Source organism: Pelodiscus sinensis, chromosome 30, assembly GCF_049634645.1.
Source record: "Pelodiscus sinensis isolate JC-2024 chromosome 30, ASM4963464v1, whole genome shotgun sequence".
NCBI lineage: Eukaryota > Metazoa > Chordata > Testudines > Trionychidae > Pelodiscus > Pelodiscus sinensis.
This window is the reverse complement of record NC_134740.1, coordinates 9,998,230-10,020,795: the sequence shown is the minus strand read 5'-3', so window position 1 is coordinate 10,020,795 and position 22,566 is coordinate 9,998,230. Positions and strand designations below refer to the sequence as shown.

General features: G+C 50.7%; 1 protein-coding gene across 1 annotated transcript; it reads left to right on the top strand.

The window, feature by feature from the left end:
* Positions 1-21,067: 21,067 nt before the first annotated feature.
* Positions 21,068-22,027, top strand: LOC142821282 (olfactory receptor 10G4-like). The gene is made up of 2 exons (XM_075912126.1): positions 21,068-21,737; positions 21,861-22,027. Exons 1-2 carry the CDS (start codon positions 21,068-21,070, stop codon positions 22,025-22,027), a joined length of 837 nt encoding a protein of 278 aa, XP_075768241.1.
* Positions 22,028-22,566: the final 539 nt, after the last annotated feature.

Genomic DNA, 22,566 nt, shown 5'->3' with positions numbered 1-22,566 from the left:
AGGGCAGGCAACAAAGCAGCTTTGGGGAGGAAGGGCGGGACAGATGTTAGGAGCTGTATTCCCAGGTCCTCCAATGGCTTGAGGGTCACATCCATGCCCCCCACAGGCAGGCTCTGCTCCACCGCCTCCTGGGCCACCTTGCCATATAACTTGGAGGCCGTCACCACGGCCGAGGCCCCCACCACCCTCGCCAACGCCCATATGTAAGTGTCGTCGTGAGGCGAGGCAGCAAGCTGGAGCCGGGATGGAGCTGGAGGCGGCAGTTCGGGCAGATGACACAACAGCACGTGGGGGGTAGCAGTGACCACCTGGCCATACGCTCTGGGGTTTGTAGTTGGATTGGCCCCAGAGCCGGCGGGAAGGAGAGGGCGCGGCAGATGTCAGGGCCACAGCGGGTGGAATGACCTCAGCAGCAGGAGGTTTGGCCTTTTTGGACGGGCCCTTGCCCATCTTCTTTCCCTGGACCTTCTTCCTGGCCGAGGTGGAAGGGACATCGGCCGTGGCAGGTATGGAACATGGGTCAGAGGTCAAGCGGTCCCCCTCAGTGGTCTTCAGGGTGGGTGGCAATGGGGGATCTATGACAATGGAAAACCCCAATCAAAGGGATATAAATGTCATAGGATTCAGTAGGCGGGGAGGAGATCCAGGATCACTCAGAAGTTGTTAAGCTCCCTGCAGAATACGGGCACTTGTGTTTATACACAGATCAATAAAGTGGAGGGCCTCACAAAAATGCACAGCTGATATGCAAAACTCAAAAAATCTGACACGACCAAGCACAAAGCAAGGAATCAAGCAAGGAACAAGGTGACGTAAGGTCATTGAGGGCGAAGCCTCTTGTCAGGGAATCAAATGGGGCACGTGTAAGAAAATATTCCAGTTCATCTCTATTCTACTCGAAGTCTTTATTTGTGCTGTCACACTCCAGGCTTGTGTCTGAAAGCAACTAGTGCCACACGAGCTTTTCTCAGGGACTGATGGACCTCCTTGTTTCTCAGGCAGTAGAGAATGGGGAAGACCAAAGGGACCATGACAAAGAACCAGACGTCAATTACTTTCTGGAAGATCGGATCAATCACTGGAAATGCATAGATTGTTAGTACGGTCCCATAATACATTCCAACCACAATGAGGTGGGAGGAGCAGGTGGAAAAGGCCTTTTGCCTCCCGGTGCTGGAAGGGATTCTCAGGATGTTGACAATGATACAAATGTAGGTCACCAGGGTGAGTAGTAAGATGACAATATTCGATATGATACTGTAAATGGATGTCACCAGTTGCATTGTCTTGATATTGGAACCACAAAAGGGACGATAAACACGTCCAAAATCACAAAAAAGAAGGTCAAGTTCTTTGGCTCCACAGTATATTGATTGCAGACTTAAAGCTTGTAGCATGATACTGTAAGCAATGCCATAAATCCAGGTCCATGCCACCATGTGGCCACACACCCTGCCGTTCATCAGAGCAGGGTAACGGAGGGGATGGCAGATCGCTAGATACCGATCAATACACATGGCCGTGAGAAGATTGCATTCTGCATTGGACAGGATAATATTGACATTAAATTGCACAATGCAGTTCTGCAGAGAAATGGTTCTGTCCCCAGTCGCGAGACTGGCCAGCAGCCTGGGCAGTGTGGTTGAGACGTAGCAGATCTCTACAGAGGACAAGCTGGCCACGAAGTAGTACATGGGGGTTTGAAGTTGCCGATCAGCCACCACTAGCACAATGATGAGGAGGTTCCAAGCCACAGCCACAAGGTAGATGACTAGAAACAGCAGGAAGAGGAGGGGCTGCAGTACAGGGCCGTTCCCAAACCCAAGAAGGATCAGTTCCTTGTAGAACGTTCCATTTCTTCCTTCTGCTTTCTCCATAATTCGTATCTAGAAACTGAAACACATCAGCTATTCAGGTTGTGCTGTTGCCAGCTGGATAACATCCACTAGCTTTCATCAATTAGCAACATAAAATTAGCAGTGAGAACCCGGCAGCACGAGCAGCGGATTGGGACACACCCTAGGTGCATACCTGGGGTGTCAGGTGGGATTGGGTTGGGGGAGCTGGTCTGTGCTGCTGAGGCTACACTGCTACTGTTAGCACCAGAGCTCAGCCAAAGGGGGAGTGTGTTGCTCTAAGGGAGCAGGGAATCGCACTCTTGAGGTTACTACAGATATCCCCCCTACCACAAACACTGGGACCCGAAGACTTTCCATGAAGGTCTTGCCAGTATCTGCTGTGGCAGAAGATTGAAAGAAAGAAAATTCCACCATTGGAACGATGCAACTGAGAAACAAAGAGAGAACAGGACACAGAAAAGACTGAACCCTAAGCAAACACTGTGGGCTACCCTCTGACCTCGGATGCTCCAGGGTCAATGGCATCAGGTTTCCAGGACGGTTTCCAGGTGGAACGAAGATCTCCTTCTGGGAGAACAACTCAGCGGTCCCAGGTTGAGAGATTTCAAAGATTCTTGGCTAAAGCTCCCAGGTCTGTCTGATCTGTCGGCCTGGCACTCCAAACACAGGCCATTGAGAAGAAAAACTCAAGCACCTTATTGACATCAGCCATGAGTTTTAAAGGAAACTAAGGGATTTAGGCCCCGCTATCAGCGTGAAAGAGAGCTGGGCATTGATGTGCACCCACACTTCAGGACGCTGTGAAACCAGCAAGGGGCTCCTTCACAAAGGGTGTGTTCCCCCAAAGCTACACACAATGCTTATTCATAGGTAAAGCTTATTGTCATCAGGCATGTCCAACACAGGCCACATGAAAATAAATTCAGTCACCTTGTTGACATCAGCTGTTAGCTTTCAAGAAAACTAAGGGATTTAGGCACCAACCAACTATCAGTGCGAAAGAGAGTTGGGCACCTGATGGCCTATTGTATACCCATATTTCAGGTCTTTGGGAAACCAGCAAGGGGCTCCTTCAAGGGAAGGTGTGTTCCCACAAAGCTACACACACACTGGGTCATTCAGTGTCTCGCGCGCACACACACACACACACACACACGCACACTTTGTGTATCTTAGAAACACAGCCTCCAAAAATACACTCATACACCGTCCACTTGTATCATGCAAGCACGTGCCCATGTACACACACACAAAACCTAACAAGCACCAGGCTCTCTTTGATGTTGCAACCCGGACAGTGTTACATGGAAGGGGGTGAATTGTACAAACAATCGCTTCACCTGGTTTGTGTGGGAGTTCATGGATACTCCTAGTCTGTCACAATTTGTCATGTAAACCCTTATCGTTGGCACAGTTTGCCTTGTAGACTCCTCCACTCACGTTCTCATGTACCTTTGTTCTGTAAAACTTACTTCTAGCACTCCTGGTGTGAACAGAAACGTCTCAGAGTACTTCTGCTGAGACTTTGATATGTTAAAGAAAACAATCAACAACTAAACTGTCTGAGCATACTGTATAGCGAATCCCTGAACCTGTGTCTCAGGGCTGCTGCTGTAGCTGTCAGCCTGCACGCATGCATAATAAAGTTTTCCTTCTAGGTTTCTCTCCTGCCTCACTGCTTTGACCTCCAGCTCGGACCCTTCTGGGGGCTCTGTACCCCAGGGGAGCGAGATTTCCCCCACATTTGTAAAACAGAGTCTAGAGATCACACCCCCAATGCCAGTGACACGTCACAAGAGAAAGGGAACAACCGACAGGGGAGGAATCGGTTGATATTTCTCTGTTCTGTCAATTCCTCCAGAAGCCCCTGGCATCGGCCAGTGCTGGGAGTGAGCGCAGTAGGGGGAGGGGACCTTTGGACCGGCGCAGTCTGGCCATTCTCACATTCTAAATCCAAGAGCCGCCCATTGCTCTGTCCTAGGCAGGTCGAACCACCCACAGGAAAAATTTGTTAATCTGCTCACACCCCCCAACGTGGAGAGGAAAATGCCCACGTGTGCTAACCGGGGGAGAATTTCCCCCATTCGTTTCACTGGTTTGGGTAACACCACACACAAGGTTATTAACTACAAACAGTGGATTGACATGGGTCTCAGGGACAGTAAAGCAGATTATCAGTAACTAACCAGACACAAACTCTGCAGGAGACACGGGGCACAGCCAGGAGGAACAAGCAGATTCTCACCCGGAGGGATGGAACCGGCCGTCTGGCAGCTTCTCAAGGCCCAAGTTGCATTTGCTTTGGGGTGCTCAGGTTTCCAGACAGTGGGTAAGACGCCTTCAGCCTGGGTCCAGCCCTTCCCCCAGGTCAGTCTGTCTTCCTCAGCTTCTTCCCGGCGTCTTCTTGTGTGGGGAGTGAAAACGGATGATTTCACCCCCTGTCTTATATAGCTCTGGCAAAGGGTGGGGATCCTTTGTTTCAAAACTGCTCCCCGGACTGGCTGGGAGGAGGGACCCAGAGTCCTGTGGTCTGGTCTGATGACTTCATACAATCACAACAACTGTTAATTGGTCTCTCTGAAACAGTCTCCATCTGTGGGATTTGGGCTTCTCCTGAGGCCTGTGCTTCTCCCTAATGTCTCATTACAGGGCTCAGGGATCTGTCTGCACTGAAAGCCCCTTCCCCAGTGGGGTACCGGTGTGTGAATACATTGGGAATAGAGATTCATGCTCCGTATTCACAATTTGAGATAGAAAATTGAGGCAGGACTACAAATGGGATCGTCAAATTCATCAAATCCTGATGCTCCCAATGACACTGTCAATGCACCGTCTTGCCAAAAATGCTTTGTATTTCTGCTACAACGACATCACAGTAACGGATAGGGAGGTTCCAGGTGTAACCAGTCAGCGTACAGGTAAGAAGGAGTCTTACAGGTACCCTGACCTATTAGCCTGCTCTTGTCTGTGAACTCCAGAGCTGACTGGCCGGGCGAGACCAGAGCACCCCTCACACGGAGGGAATGGCCGGTCGGTGATCAGGAGCTTATGGCCCCAGTGGGAATGGGCTGGGATGGATGGTTCAGTGATCTGTGTTACCTCATAACCCAACCATCCAATCGATGCCTTTAGGAGCAAAGGTGACGTGGGGTCAGCTCAGCCCTAAGGGCCTCTAACCCCCAGGCTACACGGGGGGATTTTACTCCTGCGGTGGAAAGTCAAGACACATTGGGTTGGATTCCAACACTTCCTAAAGCCACATCTCTTCATGGAAGAAAAACAGCAGCTGGCCTGTGGCAACAGACGAGGGTTCATGGGGCTGTTTCACTGCTGGAACGAGGGATCTAGGTCCGGTGATGTGGAAGGGTCCCAGACCTTGTGCTGCAGCCCCAGCCTGAATGTCTTCTCAGCAATAAAATTTCACCTCAGTGTGAGTCGGCTGGACGGGCCAGAGGTGGCTTCTCCTTGCTTGGTAGACGTGTCTGAATCACGTCAGCCATTGCTCACGTTGGGCGTTTCAACCATCAATTTCCTTTGAATGAAATCGGGTGTTCAGTGAAATGCCCGTGTGGTGTGGGCTTCCCAAAGAGGGTTCAGACTGTTAGCCTGGAGCAGAGAACACCCCAAATCCATAGCACCCGGCAACCAGCCAGACAGCATGAGGCATGAACAACTGGCTACTCAAAGGCTCTTTTCTCGGTGCAACGCTTCCTAAGAGTCACCCACCTGCGAATGTCCCCAGCTCAGTGCAGGAGCCGAGGCGTGGGTGGTGCAGGAGTCAGGGTTTGGGAGAGGAACATTGAGGGCAGGGGGGTGGGGACAATGGAAAAAGAGCAGGGGTTGGGTGTGTGTTGGGGGGTCATGGCAGAGGGAGAAGTTTGTCAGAGAGGGGTGGGCTCAAGGCAGGGTTGGGGTGTTCAAGGCAGCTCAGGGAGTTGTGGGGAAAGGGGTGTAAGAGTCAGCACAAGGATCAAGGTCTCGGGACAGGGTGAGGGGTACACTCGTCCAAGCAGGGAGCTGGTGTGGGGGAGGTCATGTCATTGGGAGGTGCAGAAGGAGGGCAGGTGTTGGGGTGCTCAGAGGAATGGGGCAGCCACGCCAGGGAGAGAGATGCTAGCAGGACTGGGGTGTGTCTCCAACCATTCCCCCTCGGCTCTTGTCCGCAGAGCGGGGTGGGGGAGGAAACCGAGTGCTACGTAGTGAATACAAGCAGAGAGAGGGTAAATTTAGAAGATAGGATACACAAAGAACAAGTTAAAAATCACTTAGGAAAGTTAGATGTCAGCAAGTCACCAGGTCCTGATGAAATGCATCCCAGGATACTCAAGGAGCTGATAGAGGAGGTATCTGAGCCTTTAGCTATGATCTTTGAGAAATCATGGCAGACAGGGGAGATTCCAGAAGACTGGAAAAGGGCAAATATTTTACCCATCTATTAAAAGGGGAATAAGAACAACCCAGGAAACTACAGACCGGTTAGTTCAAGGTCTGTCCCAGGGAAGATAATGGAGCAGGTAATTAAGGAAATCATATGCAAACACTTGGAAGGTAATAAAGTGATAGGGAATAGCCAGCATGGGTTTGTGAAGAACAAGCCATGCCAAACTAATCTGATAGCTTTCTTTGATAGGCTAACGAGCCTTGTGGATAAGGGAGAAGCGGTGGATGTCATATACCTAGACTTTAATAAGGCATTTGATACAGTCTCGCATGATATTCTTATTGATAAACTAGGCAAATATAACTTAGATAGGGCCACGATAAGGTGGGTGCATAATTGGCTGGATAACCGTAGTCAGAGAGTTGTTGTTAACAGTGCTAAATCCTGCTGGAAAGGGATAACAAGTGGAGTTCCGCAAGGGTCTGTTTTGGGACCCGTACTGTTCAATATCTTCATCAATGATGTAGATATTGGGATAGAGAGTACGCTTATTAAGTTTGTAGATGATACCAAACTGGGTGGGGTTGCAACTTCTTTGGAGGATAGGGACATAATTCAAAATGACCTTAGCAAGTTAGAGAAATGGTCAGAGGTAAACAGGATGAGGTTTAATAAAGAGAAATGCAAAGTGCTCCACTTAGGAAGGAACAATCAGTTCCATACATACAAGATGGGAAGCGACTGACTAGGAAGGAGCATGGTGGAAAGGGATCTAGGGGTCATAGTGGACCACAAGTTGAATATGAGTCAACAGTGTGATGCTGTTGCAAAAAAAGCAAATATGATTCTAGGTTGTATCAACAGGTGTGTTGTAAGCAAAGCTCGTGAAGTCATTCTGCCGCTCTACTCTGCACTAGTTAGGCCTCAGCTGGAGTACTGTGTCCAGTTCTGGGCACCACATTTCAAGAAAGATGTGGAGAAATTGGAAAGGGTACAGAGAAGAGCGACAAGAATGATTAAAGGCCTAGAGAACATGACCTATGAAGCCAGGCTTCATGAACTGGGCTTGTTTAGTTTGGAAAAAAGAAGATTAAGAGGGGACATGAAAGAGGTTTTCAAATATCTAAAAGGGTGTCACAAGGAGGAAGGAGAAAATTTGTTCCTCTTGGTTTCTGAGAACTGGACAAGGAGTAATGGGCTTAAAGTGCAGCAGGGGCGGTTTTGATTGGACATCAGGAAAAAATTCCTAACTGTCAGGGTGGTCAAATATTGGAATAAATTGCCAAGGGAGGTGGTGGAATCTCCCTCTCTGGAGATATTTAAGAACAGGTTAGATAGACATCTGTCAGGGATGGTGTAGACGGAGCTTGGTCCTGCCTTGAGGGCGGGGGGCTGGACTCGATGACCTCTCGAGGTCCCTTCCAGTCCTATGATTCTATGATTCTATGAGGAGACAGAAAGCCCCCAGTGTTTGTAGATGGAGGTTGGAGGGGGTGGGGGGGAGACAGAAGCCACCTGGGGATCACAAGGGCTGGAGGAAGACAAAAATTCTTTTTCAAGGAGAGGGATTTGGGGGGACACAAAATGCCCTGGTGGCTTGAGGGGTTGGGAGACAGAAGTTCCTTGCTAGCCAGGGACTGGGGATCTGGGCACAGAGACAAACCCCCATGGGATGGGTGCCCCCCCCCGAGTCCCTCCTGACACCCCACCCCTCACTCTCCCACATCCCATGTCCCCATCCTGCTCCTTTGCCCCCCACATACACCTACCCTCAAGGCTCTGCCCCACCCCACCCCCACAGCCTTTGCTCCGAAGGACCCAGGCTCGGTTAGATACATTTTCCAGCTGTAAATATTTGTTCCCTTGGCACGTACTTCCACTGCATTTTAAGCCGCCCTTTCCCCCTCACTTTGGCAAGAGAAAGAGATCGACAGCCTTGAGTCTGAACTACGAGGGGCATTTTTTGTAAATCTCCAAGGCAACGTCTACACTCGCGGCTTCTTGCGCCAGTAATATGCAAATGAGGCTAAGCATGGAATATCGCCGAGCCTCATTTACATAGCTAAAGAGCCACCGTTGTTACGTTAGAGGCTCTTGCTCAAGAAGGAGCTGTCTACACTGCCATTACACCTATTACTCTTCAATAAGGGGGGAGGGGTATCTCAGTGATTGAGCATTGGAGTGCCGAACCCAGGGTTGTGAGCCTTTTAGAGGCTTGGGGCAAAATTTTGTCAGGGATGGCACTTGGGCCTGCTGTCAAGGCAGGGGACTGGGCTTGATGACCTTGCAAGGTCCCTTCCAGTTGTAGGCCTTATCTCCATTAATGTATGTGTTTTCCTGAACCGTCTTCAATTATCCCCATTTGACTTGAATCGTGGGCCTCTCTACTCTCTGCTGAGTTGGCCTCAGCTGAAGTGCTGTGTCCAGTTCTGGGTCCCACATTTCAAGAGAGCTGTGGAGAGATTGGAGAGGGTCCAGAGAAGAGCAGCACAAATGAGGGAAGGTCTCCAACTTTTGAGTAAATTGGCAAATATTTTGGCCTAAACTCCTGTGGCTCAGAGGGTTTCCCATTGGGCCCCCAGAGTTGGCTCGCCAGGAGCTAATAGCAAATAGCAAAGCCCCCCCAATGTGGAGTTCAGAGTCACTGTTGCTCTATGAAACCTGTCTGAGAGCTGGGCAGCTGTGTTCACAGATACAGCCCAGCCCCATCTCCCTAGCCCTCCTGCAAAAATGGAGAAACATTCTTGCTCCCCCAGGTCCAGGCCTCCTGCCTCCTGTCCAGGTGTGGGCACCCAGCTCCCACCCACGGCAGACTGGTACCGGGGAGACCCTGCTGCCATCCTTTCTCGTTCTTTCTTTTCTTTGCCCCGCCCAGGAGTGGGCAATCCCTCCGTGGACGTGATCTCCAGCTGCTACGTTTAGATGCAGATTCCATTGGCGCTCCCATTGGAGAGGGAGGCCTGTTAGACATTTCAGGTCTTTGTTAAAACAGCAAAGGGCTCCTTCAAGGGAGGTTGTGTTTCCAAAAAGCTACACACACTGGGTCATTCAGTGTCTCACACACGCACAGACACTTTGTGTAGCTTACAAACACAGTCTCCAAAAACACACTCAGACACTGTCCAATTATATTATGTGTGCACGCATGCACACACTCAGGGTATGACTACACTAGCTCGTTAATTCGAGCTAGGTAGACAAATGAGGCGACCGGAGTTGCAAATGATGCCTGGGATTTATATATCCCGAGCTTTATTTCCATGTTCCCGTCCGGTCGCCATTTTGAAATTTCAGTAGCCCGAACTCACTGCCACGCGGCTACACACGGCAATGAAACATTAATTCAAACAATGTCCTTAGTTTGAATTAACTGTTACTCCTCATTCCACAGCTGTTATTTTGAATTAACTTCAATACCATCTACACATGCAAACCGCTATTTCGAATAAAAGGAATTAGTCCGAATTTACATTTCACTGCTAATTTCAAAATGGCGACCAGATGGGAACATGCAAATAAAGCCCAGGATATTTAAATCCCTGGCTTCATTTGCCACTCCGGTCGCCTCATTTGCCTACCTAGCTCAAATTAACGAGCTAGTGTAGACATACCCTCAGAGTGTCTTTTACATTTCCTGCTTGTAATTTCCTCAAAGGCCCATCTAGTCTCTTTCATTCGATTCTCCCAAACTGTTCTTTTAGTGGATTCTTAACTGGTCTGTGCAATTCCTCATTTTGTTTCTCTCTCGTACTTCCATTTAATTCTTTAGGTGGTGAATTCCATAATGCCTGACATGTCCTGGATGGGTGTAGTGGGACACTATTTGAAATCCCAGGAGTGGGTGGGCGTGAGCCTTGCGGGAGGGATGACTGGCCCTGGGCTTCAACTGATTCTTTGGGACAAATGAGAAAAACAACGTCAAGGGGAGCTGGTGAAAGGTTTAGACTAAGGAAGCCAGCTGGGGACACTGAGCCGAGAACCCCAGACAGTGAGCTCTGCTCCTCACAGCTGTCGATAGAACCAATGGCCACTGCTCAGAGGATACGTGAAACCAGGGTAGAAGGAAATAGGTTCCACAGTTGCAGAGCGCCCCTCATCCTGCATCCTCCTCCTACTGCTATAGATGGCAGCTTTCACTAGGGCCAGGAAGAGGTTAACAAGGAGGCCTCATGACTTTGTGGGGACATGGATTGGGGAAAAGTGCAGCCAGAACCTCAATAAGAGTTTCTGGAGGTTTCTGGAGGTGCCAGAATAGGGGCTGCAACCTGGCGTGTTCCAGATATGCATGTGCCAGGTTTTTCCTCATGCCCTCTAATCATTTTGGTTGCCTTCCGCTGGACTCTCTCCAATGCGTCCACATCCTTCTGCAGACTAAAAAGACCCAACTCCCTCAGCCTCTCTTCATAAGTCATATGCTCCAGCCCCCAATTTGGTTGCCCTCTGTTGGACCCTCTCCAGTGCGTCCACATCCTTTTTGTAGTGGGGGGTCCAGAACTGGACACAATACTACAAATGTGGCCTCACCAGAGCCAAATAAAGGGGAATGATGACATCTCTGGATCTGCTGGCAATGCTCCTCTTAATGCAACCTAATATGCCATTAGCCTTCTTGGCTACAAGGGCACACTGTTGATTCATATCCAGCTTCTCATCCACTGTAACCCCCAGGTCCTTTTCTACAGAACTACTACTTAACTGGTTGGTCCCCAGCTTATAACTATGCTTGGGATTCTTCCGTCCCAAGTGCAGGACTCTGCACTTGTCCTTGTTGAACCTCATCAGATTTCTTGTGACCCAATCCTCCAATTTGTCTAAGTCACTCTGGACCCTATCTCTACCCTCAAGTGTATCTACCTCTCCCCCTAGCTTAGTGTCATCCGCACACTTGCTGAGGGTGCAATCCATCCCCTCATCCAGGTCATTAATAAAGATATTGAACACAACCAGTCTTAGAACCGAACCTTGGGGCACTCCGCTAGAAACCAACCACCATCCTCACATCGAGTCGTTGATCACAACCCACTGGGCACAGACTTCTAGCCATCTTTCTATCCATCTTACCATCCATTTACCCAATCCACATTCCCTTAACTTGCTGGCAAGAATATTGTGGGAGACCGTATCAAAAGCCTTGCTAAAGTCAAGGTATATCACATCCACTGACTTTCCCACGTCCACAGAGCCAGTTACCTCCTCATAGAAGCACCTCATTTCCCTCATGTAATTGACAACAGAAGAGCTCACTCAATGGAATGGGAATATAATAGGATTCAGCAGGTGGGGAGGAGATCCAGGAATGCTCAGAAGTTCAGCTCCTTGCACAATTTGTGCACTGTGGTTTATGTACAAATCAGTGAAGTGGAGCGCGGCACGAAAATGCTCGGCCGCTAGGAGAGAGAAAAGCGGAGAAAATAGGAGACTCACAAACACAAGGCAAGGAATCAAAAAAGAAAAAAGATAATGTAAGGCCAATGGGGGTGAACTCTCTTGTCAGGGAGTCAAATGAGCCATGTGTAAGGAAATATTTCAGTTCATCTCTGTGACGGACCCGGCGGGGTCCGCACTAGAGGAGGGAGCGGGACTCCCCCTCCCTCGGGAGAAACCACGCGCCGCAAGCTGCGCGCCGACCGGCATCGCAGCCCCGGAGTTGGGGCAGCGGCAAGCCCAACCCGGGGCACCCCGCCGGGAGCGGGGGAGGGCGCGGACCGCGCGAAAGCAGCCAGCCTGCCCGCCCCGGCTTGCGGCTCTGAACGGGGCACGGGCCCACGCTGGGGCAAGGGCGGGGGCGGCGGCGGCGCACGGGCGTGGCGGAACGCCCAGACGTCACTCCCCGGCGCCCATAAAGGTGGCGGCCGGGCAGACGGACGGGGGGGCAGGAGCGAGGAGGCGGCGACCCTGGTTTCCAGGGGCACCAAGGGCTCGGCCCCCGGGGCGACCAGGAAGGACGGAGTCAGCAGCTGGCGGCTCGCACTGGGACGCACCCGGAGACTTCGACGTGGTGAGTGCACCCCGATCAGCCCCACCGCCGGGGCGGACAGGCAGGGAGTGGAAGGAACCCGAGGCAGGGCCCTTTTGGCACCCGTGGGCGGAGGAGTTGAGGGCTGCCGCCCCATCCGCCGTGGAGGGCGACGTTTAGACGCCAACTCCACTTATGGCCTCGGGCTGGGACCCGGTGGTGAGGGAGGGCCCGGGTCCCCCACTCCCCCACCCTCCCTGCAACCCTCAAGAACTGGAAGCTGGGTGAACTGCACCAGCCGCAGAACCTTCCAAGGGCCAGGACCCCAACCCCTTTTCCCCAGACACGCCACGACCAAACCCCCCCTCTCCGGCCGGAGAAGGGGGCCTGAACTCGGGGTTCGCCGAGCCCTCTCGGCCACCCCTGGTCGGGAGGTGATCGCACCCCCTCCCACAATCGACCCTGCCAACAAACCCTGGGGTTAGGGACAAGGAGAGCAAAGAAGGCGGTGGGTCCGCGGAGCCCCGCCCCTGGCTCTGTTCTAAGCCAAGAAGAGGGGGCGCGAGGCGCTCGCACCCGTAAATCCGCCACAATCTCTATCTATACTATGTCATTATTTGTTCTCTCACACTCCATGAATTTGTCTGAAAGCTACAGTTGCCAGAAGAGCTTTTCTCAGGGACCAATGGATCTCCTTGTTCCTCCGGCAGTAGAGGACAAGGTTGAGCAAGGGGACCAGGCTTAGGACCCTGGGAGACATTAATTTGTGGCAGATTAGGAGAGGGTCGATCACTGTAACTACATAGATGGCCTTTACACTCACAAAATAAATGACAACCACAGTGAGGTGGGAGGAGCAGGAAGGGATTCGCAGGATGTTTGTGATAATGTAGGATGTCAGGGTCAGTGGAAGGATCCCAACATTCAATATGACAGTGAAAGCAAATGACATCAGTTGCAGAGTCTTGGTGTGCGCATCACAAAACTCACTTTTAATGGCTGCAAAATCACAAAAGAGAATGTCAATTTCTTTGGGATCCCAATATCTTAATTGCAGAATGATAATTTGTAGCATGATGCACTAGGAAATGCCTAGTATCCAGGCCCATGCCACGATGTAGTCACAAACCCTGCCTTTTCATCAGAGCAGCATAGCGGAGGGGATGGCAGACCGCTTGATACCAATCAAGAGAAATGGCCACGAGCAAGGGACATTCTGCATTGGCAAGGATAATATAGAAATCGAACTTTAGAATGCAGGAGCCAAGACATGTGTGTCCTGGAGGGTCTGTCTGCTCATCGTGGCTGGGGAAGCTGGGCAGGAGGAGATACTGGAAGTAGAGAGGAGATCCTCAGGAGCAGATTAGTTCCTCGACACCAGGGAGCATGCCCAGACTTCCCGTCATCCAGCAAAAGCAGCCGTCTGTGATGACTCATCACCATGTGCTCCTAGTTCTCTTCAGACACACTCCCACACTCCCTAGTCCTCTTCAAACACACTCCCACTTACACTCAGGGGAGAATGCACCTTAAGGCAAGGTAGCGGAGTTACAAAGATGACAAAATTGCAGCTTACAGGGAATTTAAGAGTTACAAAGATTACAAAAGCAAAAGACAGGACTATGTAGCACTTTAAAGACTAACAAGATGGTTTATTAGGTGATGAGCTTTCGTGGGCCAGACCCACTTCCTCAGATCAAAGAGTGGAAGAAATTAGTCACAACCATATATACCAAAGGATACAATAAAAAAACCCGAACACATATGAAAAGGCCAAATCCCATTTCAGGACAGGAGGGGGATGCAGGGGAGGGGAAAGAAAGAAGGAAGGTAAGTGTCTGTGAATTAATTATATTAGAGGTGGGGAGAGTTAGATGTCTGTGAGCTAATGGTATTAGAGGTGATAATTGGGGAAGCTTGGTAATGGGTAAGATAGTTTGAGCCTTGTTCATTCCTTCCCGGAGAGTGTCGAATTTTAACATGAATGACAGTTCAGAGGATTCCCTTTCAAGTGCAGATGTAAAAGGTCTTTGTAGCAGAATGCAGGTGGTTACAAAGACCTTTTACATCGAGGTAGACAAGCAAGCGGGGAACCCTGAGAACTGTCTGTCCAGGGTGGGGTTAGGGTCCCTTTAAGCACAGCCCTTGGCTAGCCTGAGACAGCAGTTCCACGCTCTAAGTCCTAACCTGATGCCCTGCCGGCACTGCTTCCAGCCAGCCTTAACCTCGGTTCAGGGTCCACTCAATGTGGACATGCTAGTTCGAATTAGCAAAATGCTAATTGGAATTAGTTTTTAGGTCTAGATGCACTAGTTCGAATTAGCTTAGTTCAAATTAACTAATTCGAATTAAGTTACTTTGAATTAGTGCTGCAGTGTAGACATACCCTCTGTTGACAAAAGGCACCATTGCATCTACACTGTCCTTTGCATCTACTCTTTCATGAAGACGAAGCGGCTTGCTTTGTTGACAGACCTGGATGTAGTCTAGATGATGTCTAGTCTCATATCTGTCGAGAAAGCCTCCGTTGACAAAAGCCTGCAGTCTAGTCGTACCCTTAGACTCCTAAACCCCCATCGAATTTCATTTCTTTCCCTTCTGCAGATGTGTTCTACATTCATGGCAAATTTCTAAGCTGTAGCTGACAACAGAAGAGCCTCGTCAATGGGATGGGAATGTCGTAGGATTCAGTAGGCGGGGAGGAGATCCAGGATCATTCAGAAGATGTTAAGCTCCCAGCAGGTTCTCCCCGGTACCAGTCTGCCGTGGCTGAGTGCTGGGTGCCCACATCTGGACAGGAGGCCCAGAGCTGAGGGTGCAAGAGTGTTTCTCTATTTTTGGCAGGAGGGGCAGGGAGATGGGAGCTGAGTTGTATCTTTGATCTCAACTGCCCAGCTCTCAGTCAGGTTTCACAGAGCAGCGGTGAGTGTGGATGCCTGGTGGGGATAACTCTGCTAGTAGCTTCTTGGGATCCAAACCTGCAGCCGCACTGACCCAATAGTCGCCAGTGTCAGACACGGGACTGGCAGCACCTGAGAAAGCGAAGAGCATCGCGAAAGGAAGGCAGCGACCCCCGGGAGGCTGCCAATGCGACTATTCTGCAGGTACACGACGCGAGGGAAGAGGTGGGGACCATCCCAGCACGGGGAGGGAGACACATTTCCACTGGAAACCCAAATCCTTGGAGGAGCATTCGATCTGGCATGTTCCACTAACAGGATGGGAAAACCTGTCGCTGGACACACCGTGATACACATGGGATGGGGAGGGAGGAGGTAAAACATACCACACAGCACAATTGATGTGATCGGAGGGCAAGGGATGGAAATTGCACTTTCATGACACTGCTGCGCTCTTGCTTTGTTGCTTTATGGCACTGCCTGCATCCCTTCTGGATCAGGGCCTCCTGTGGATGGGACCCCCTGGGAAGTGTGGAACGTGCCTGGTTTCTGGGAGAGGCTCCTGCACATCATAGGGAGGGGAGAAAAAGGGTCCCACGTGCATTCTGCTTTGCAGCTTCTGCACACGACTTAGAGCTGGGTGTAGCAGCAAAGGCAGAAGAAGCTTACACTGCTGTGTGGAAAAGGGAAACTGAGGCACGCCCACTCATGGCAATGGTGGGTAATACCTAGACACTGAGCGCCTTCCTCCCCGTCTTGGTCCTAACCAGGAGGAGCGGTTGCTTCTCCCTCCCCAGTCCCTCCTCCCGCACCGGTCCCCAACCCTGCCCTGCCGGCTGATTGGCGGGGAGGAAAAATGGATTCCCTAGTCCTTCCCCAAAATCCTCCCCCTCTCCAACTCCTTCTCCCACTATGACGGAGGAGGTCCCCTTCCCCTCTCCTAACTGCGAGGATCCCAGAGATCCCCCATTGCCACCGACCCTGCGGCTGATCTCCAGACCCCTGACAAGGGTTCCGCTCCTGTCACGGCCGATGCCCCCACCCCTCGCCCCGGAGAGGAAGGAGCCGTCCACTTCGGCCGGCCAGAAGGGCCAGGGGAAGAAAAAAGGCAAGCGCAAGGGCCTGGACAAAAAGGCCAAACGTCCCGTGGCCAAGGCATCCCCCCCACTGAAGCCCCAGCATCTGCCACACCTCTTTCTCCCCTGCTGCTCCCCCCACCGGCTGTGGGGGTAATCCACCTGCAGCCCCCAGAGCGTATGCCCAGGTGGCCGCTGACACCCTCTCCCCCCGTGTCACCATGTCATCTGCTCCAACTCTTAAAATCAGGAATAAGAGATCATCCAGAAAAGGCTTTATTTTCTGAAAGATCCCCGTCTAGACTGGCGCTTTTCTCCGGCAAAGCCCTGAGCCGGAAAAAAGAGGCAGCCATGTTCATGCAAATACCGCGGGGAAAATTTAAATCCCTGCTGCATTTGAAATTCCTAAGTGTCTCATCTGCATCCCTTTTCCGGAAAAGGGGGCCAATGTAGACACAGCCATAGACTTTAAGGTCAGAAGGGACCATTATGATCATCTAGTCTGACCCCCTGTGCAATGCAGGCCACAGAATCTCACCCACCCCCTTCTAGAATAATCCTCTCACCTATAGCTCAGATATTGAAGCCTTCAAATACTTTGAAGACCCCAAGATGCAGAGAATCCTCCAGCTGTGATCTGTGCCCCATGCTAGAGAGGAAGGCGAAAAACCTCCAGGGCCTCTGCCAATCTACCCTGGAGGAAAATTCCTTCCTGACCCCAAATATGGTGATCAGCTAAACCCTGAGCATGTGGGCAAGACTCACCAGCCAGACACCCAGAAAGTTCTCTATAGTAACTCCTATCATCCCTCCATTGACCTATTTCCCACTGAAAATGAATGGTCAATTAGTTACCAAGATCATGTTATCTCATCAAACCATCCCCTTCATAAGCCCATCGGCTACGTCTACATTGGCATAACTTTCCGGAAAAGGGATGCTAATGTGACGAGTTGGAATTGCAAATCCACGGGGGATTTAATATCCCCCGCGGCATTTGCATTTACGTGGCTGCCGCTTTTTTCCGGCTTGGGGATAAGCCGGAGGAAAACGCCAGTCTAGACGCGATTCTCCGGAAAATAAGCCCTTTTCCGGAGGATTTCTTATTCCTACTTTCAAGGAATACGGAGCGTGAATCTTTATTCCCAATGTATTTACGCAGCGGTACCCCACTGGGGAAGGAGCTTTCAGTGCAGAGAGATGTCTGGGCCCTGAAATGAGACATTAGGGAGAACAACAGGCCTCAGGAGAAGCCCAAATCCCACAGATGGAGACTGTTTCAGAGAGACCAATTAACAGTTGTTGTGATTGTATGAAGTCATCAGACCAGACCACAGGACTCTGGGTCCCTTCTCCCAGCCAGTCTGGGGAGCAGTTTTGAAACAAAGGACCCCTCCCTTTGCGAGAGCTAAATAAACCAGGGGGTGAAATCAGCTGTTTTCACTCGCCACACAAGAAAACGCCGGGAAGGAGCTGAGGAAGACAGACTGACCTGGGGGAAGGGCTGGACCCAGGCTGAAGGCGTCTTACTAGTGTCTGGAAACCCGAGCACCCCAAGCTGTAAAGCAAATGCAACTTGGGCCTGAGAAGCTGCCAGACGGCCGGCGCCATCCCTCTGGGTGAGAATCTGCTTGTTCCTCCTGGCTGTGCCCTGTGTCTTCTGCAGAGTTTGTGTCTGGTTAGTTGCTGATAATCCGCTTTGCTGTCCCTGATACCCACGTCAATCTACTGTTTGTAGTTAATAACCTTGTGAGTGGTGTTACCCAAACCAGTGAAATGAATGGGGGAAATTCTCCCCCCAGTTCGCAACGTGGGCATTTTCCTCTCCACGTTGGGGGGTGCGAGCAGATTAACAAATTCCTCCCTGTCGGTGGTTCGACCTGGCTCAGGTGGTGCAGCCCTGGGGTCAAACCCTAGGCTACCGGTGGTTCCCTCAGCAGTGTCCAGTCAGGGAGCCCTGAGCGTCCCTGCAGATGGGCCTGTCCCTGTTGCGTGGGTGTGGGGAGAAGTGCGGGGATGGGACCTTGTCTGCAGCTGGCCACAGCAGCACAGCGCGAGCGGGATCCCAGGCTGGGGGCTCAGAGGCTCAGGGGATCCCCAGCTCCAGGTAGAACCTTGGAGACCAACCCAGCCCAGACAAGCTGCAGGAAAACCTGCCTAGGACAGAGCAATGGGCGGCTCTTGGATTTCGAACATGAGAATGGCCAGACTGCGCTGGTCCAAAGGTCCCACCCACTGTGCTCACTCCCAGCCGATGCCAGGGGCTTCTGGGGGAATTGGCAGAACAGAGAAATATCAACCGATTCCTTCCCTGTCGGTTGTTCCCTTTCTCTTGTGACGTGTCACTGGCGTTGGGGGCGTGATCTCTAGACTCTGTTTTACAAATGTGTCGGAAATCTCGCTCCCCTGGGGTACAGAGCCCCCAGAAGGGTCCGAGACTGGAGGTCAAAGCAGTGAGGCAGGAGAGAAACCTAGAAGGAAAACTTTATTATGCATGCGTGCAGGCTGACAGCTACAGCAGCAGCCCTGAGAGACAGGTTCAGGGATTCGCTATACAGTATGCTCAGACAGTTTAGTTGTTGATTGTTTTCTTTAACATATCAAAGTCTCAGCAGAAGTACTCTGAGACGTTTCTGTTCACACCACGAGTGCTAGAAGTAAGTTTTACACAACAAAGGCACATGAGAACGTGAGTGGAGGAGTCTACAAGGCAAACTGTGCCAAAGATAAGGGTTTACATGACAAATTGTGACAGACCAGGAGTATCCATGAACTTGAGATAGGCATTGTAAGGGTCTTGATTAGAGCTAATTTGATTTCTCTCTATTACAGGGAGAGAGGCCTGGAAAACTTTTAACCCTTACAGCAGTTTTCTTTTAGAGAGGTTTGATTTCATGCACAGTCCCCCCTTTAGACACAATTGGAGTTATTTGATTTTTCTCCCACACAAACCAGGTGAAGCGATTGTTTGTACAATTCACCCCCTTCCATGTAACACTGTCCGGGTTGCAACATCAAAGAGAGCCTGGTGCTTGTTCGGTTTTGTGTGTGTACATGGGCACGTGCTTGCATGATACAAGTGGACGGTGTATGAGTGTATTTTTGGAGGCTGTGTTTCTAAGATACACAAAGTGTGTGTGTGTGTGTGTGTGTGTGTGTGTGTGTGTGCGCGCGCGTGTGTGCGCGAGACACTGAATGAGCCAGTGTGTGTGTAGCTTTGTGGGAACACACCTTCCCTTGAAGGAGCCCCTTGCTGGTTTCACAAAGACCTAAAATATGGGTATACAACAGGCCATCAGGTGCCCAACTCTCTTTAGCACTGATAGTTGGTTGGTGCCTAAATCCCTTCGTTTCCTTGAAAGCTAACAGCTGATGTCAACAAGGTGATTGAATTTATTTTCATGTGGCCTGTGTTGGACGTGCCTGATGACAATAAGCTTTACCTATCAATAAGCATTGTGTGTAGCTTTGGGGGAACACACCCTTCGTGAAGGAGCCCCTTGCTGGTTTCACAGCGTCCTGAAGTGTGGGTGCACATCAGTGCCCAGCTCTCTTTCACGCTGATAGCGGGGCCTAAATCCCTTAGTTTCCTTTAAAACTCATGGCTGATGTCAACAAGGTGCTTGAGTTTTTCTTCGCAATGGCCTGTGTTTGGAGTGCCAGGCCGACAGATCAGACAGACCTGGGAGCTTTAGCCAAGAATCTTTGAAATCTTACAACCTGGGACCACTGAGTTGTTCTCCCAGAAGGAGATCTTCGTTCCACCTGGAAACCTTCCTGGAAACCTGATGCCATAGACCCTGCAGCATCCGAGGTCAGAGGGTAGCCCACAGTGTTTGCTTAGGGTTCCGTCTTTTCTGTGTCCTGTTCTCTCTTTGGGTATGTCTACACTACCCTCCTAGTTTGAACTAGGAGGGTAATGTATGCATACCGCACTTGCTAATGAAGCCCGGGATTTGAATTTCCCGGGCTTCATTAGCATAAGCGGGGAGCCGCCATTTTTAAATCCCCGCTGTTTCGAACCCCGTGCAGCTACACGGGGCTCGAACTAGGTAGTTCGGACTAGGTTGCCTACTCCGAACTACCGGTACACCTCATTTCACGAGGAGTAACGGTAGTTCAGAATAGGAACCTGGTCCGAACTACCTAGTTCGAGCCCCGTGTAGCCGCGCTGCACGGGGTTCGAAGCAGCGGGGATTTAAAAATGGCGGCTCCCCGCTTATGCTAATGAAGCCCGGGAAATTCAAATCCCGGGCTTCATTAGCAAGTGCGGTATGCATACATTACCCTCCTAGTTCAAACTAGGAGGGTAGTGTAGACATACCCTTAGAGCAACGCACTCCCCCTTTGGCTGAGCTCTGGTGCTAACAGTAGCAGTGTAGCCTCAGCAGCACAGACTAGCTCCTCCAACCCAATCCCACCTGAGACCCCAGGTATGCACCCAGGGTGTATCCCAATCCGCTGCTCGCGCTGCCGGGTTCTCACTGCTAATTTTATGTTGCTAATTGATGAAAGCTAGTGGATGTTACCCAGCTGGGAAGGACACCGCCCAGGTGCAGGGCAGACACCCCTTCCCCCCCCGCCCCCCGTTTGAACTTTAAATCCACTGACTTTTGTTATGTCCTCAGCACTAGCTGAAACGACAGTGACATGATGAAGATATTTCAAAATCCCAGCCTGAAAGTAGTTTGGGGGGAGGTTCCTGTATCTCAGCGAGGTGCCCTGCTCTTGGATCCCCTCTTCTGGAGGCTCCTTCTCTAAAAGAAATGAGTCTTCTTCTGGTTATGGACAATTTCATTTTTGAAAGGCAGAGACCCAGGGGTTCCAGGTTTCTGGCCAGGTAGGCAACAGCACAACCTGAATAGCTGATGTGTTTCAGTTTCCAGATACGAATTATGGAGAAAGCAGAAGGAGGAAATGGAACGTTCTTCAAGGAACTGATCCTTCTTGGGTTTGGGAATGACCCTGAACTGCAGCCCCTCCTCTTCCTGCTGTTTCTAGTCATCTACCTTGTATCTGTGGCCGGGAACCTCATCATTGTTGTGCTGGTGGTGGCTGATCAACACCTTCAAACCCCCATGTACTACTTCGTGGCTAACTTGTCCACTGTGGAGATCTGCTACGTCTCAACCACACTGCCAAGGCTGCTGGCCAGTCTCGCGACTGGGGACAGAACCATTTCTCTGCAGAACTGCATTGTGCAATTTAATGTCTATGTTATCCTGTCCAATGCGGAATGCAACCTGCTCACGGCCATGTGTATTGATCGGTATCTAGTGATCAGCCATCCCCTCCGTTACCCTGCTCTGATGAACGGCAGGGTGTGTGGCCACATGGTGGCCTGGGCCTGGATTTATGGCATTGCTTACAGCATCATGCTACAAGTTTTCATTCTGCATTCAACATACTGTGGTCCCAAAGAGCTTGACTTTCTATTTTGTGATATTGGACGTATTTATTATCCATTTTGTGGTGCCAACGTCATGACATTTCAAGAGTTGACATTCATTGTCAGTATCATATCGAATATTGTCATCTTAGTGTTCACCCTGGTGACCTACATTTGTATCGTTGTCAACATCCTGAGAATCCCTTCCAGCACCGGGAGGCAAAAGGCCTTTTCCACCTGCTCCTCCCACCTCATTGTGGTTGCAATGTATTATGGGACCGTAATAACAATCTATGCAGTTCCAGTGATTGATGCGATCTTCCAGAAAGTAATTGACGTCTGGTTCCTTGTCATGGTCCCTTTGCTCAACCCCATTCTCTACTGCCTGAGAAACAAGGAGGTCCATCAGTCCCTGAGAAAAGCTCGTGTGGCACTACTTGCTTTCAGACACAAGCCTGGAGTGTGACAGCACAAATAAAGACTTTGAGTAGAATAGAGATGAACTGAAATATTTCCTTACACGTGGCCCATTTGATTCCCTGACAAGAGGATTCGCCCTCAATGACCTTACGTCACTATGTTCCTTGCTCGATTCCTTGCTTTGTGCTTGGTCGTGTCTGATTTTCTCAGCTTTTACATATCAGCTGTGCATTTTTGTGACGCCCTCCACTTTATTGATCTGTGTATAAACACAAGTGCCCGAATTCTGCAGGGAGCTTAACAACTTCTGAGTGATCCTGGATCTCCTCCCCGCCTACTGAATCCAACGACATTTACGTCTCTTTGATCGGGCTTGTCCGTTGTCACTAACATCTTGGAAAGAAGGGGAAATATTTTGCCACCACAGTGAGTGAAAATAGAACAGAATAAAATCTCTCTCCACTAACTCTCCCTGCTCAGCAGGTTCCTGCTTCATATTGGTGGGACCAGGGGTGGGTGAGTCGTAGCCCACAGGCCCGATCTGCTCTGCCAGGGTCAGATTCTATCAGGCCTCCCCTCTGTATT

What these genes read in the sequence shown, in the direction of transcription:
- LOC142821282 (XM_075912126.1), top strand. Translation starts at nt 21,068, where the DNA reads ATGGAGAAAGCAGAAGGAGGAAATGGAACGTTCTTCAAGGAACTGATC. An exon ending in CACCCTGGTGACCTACATTT is followed by an intron (nt 21,738 to 21,860) that starts GTATCGTTGTCA and finishes CAATCTATGCAG; the next exon opens with TTCCAGTGATTGATGCGATC.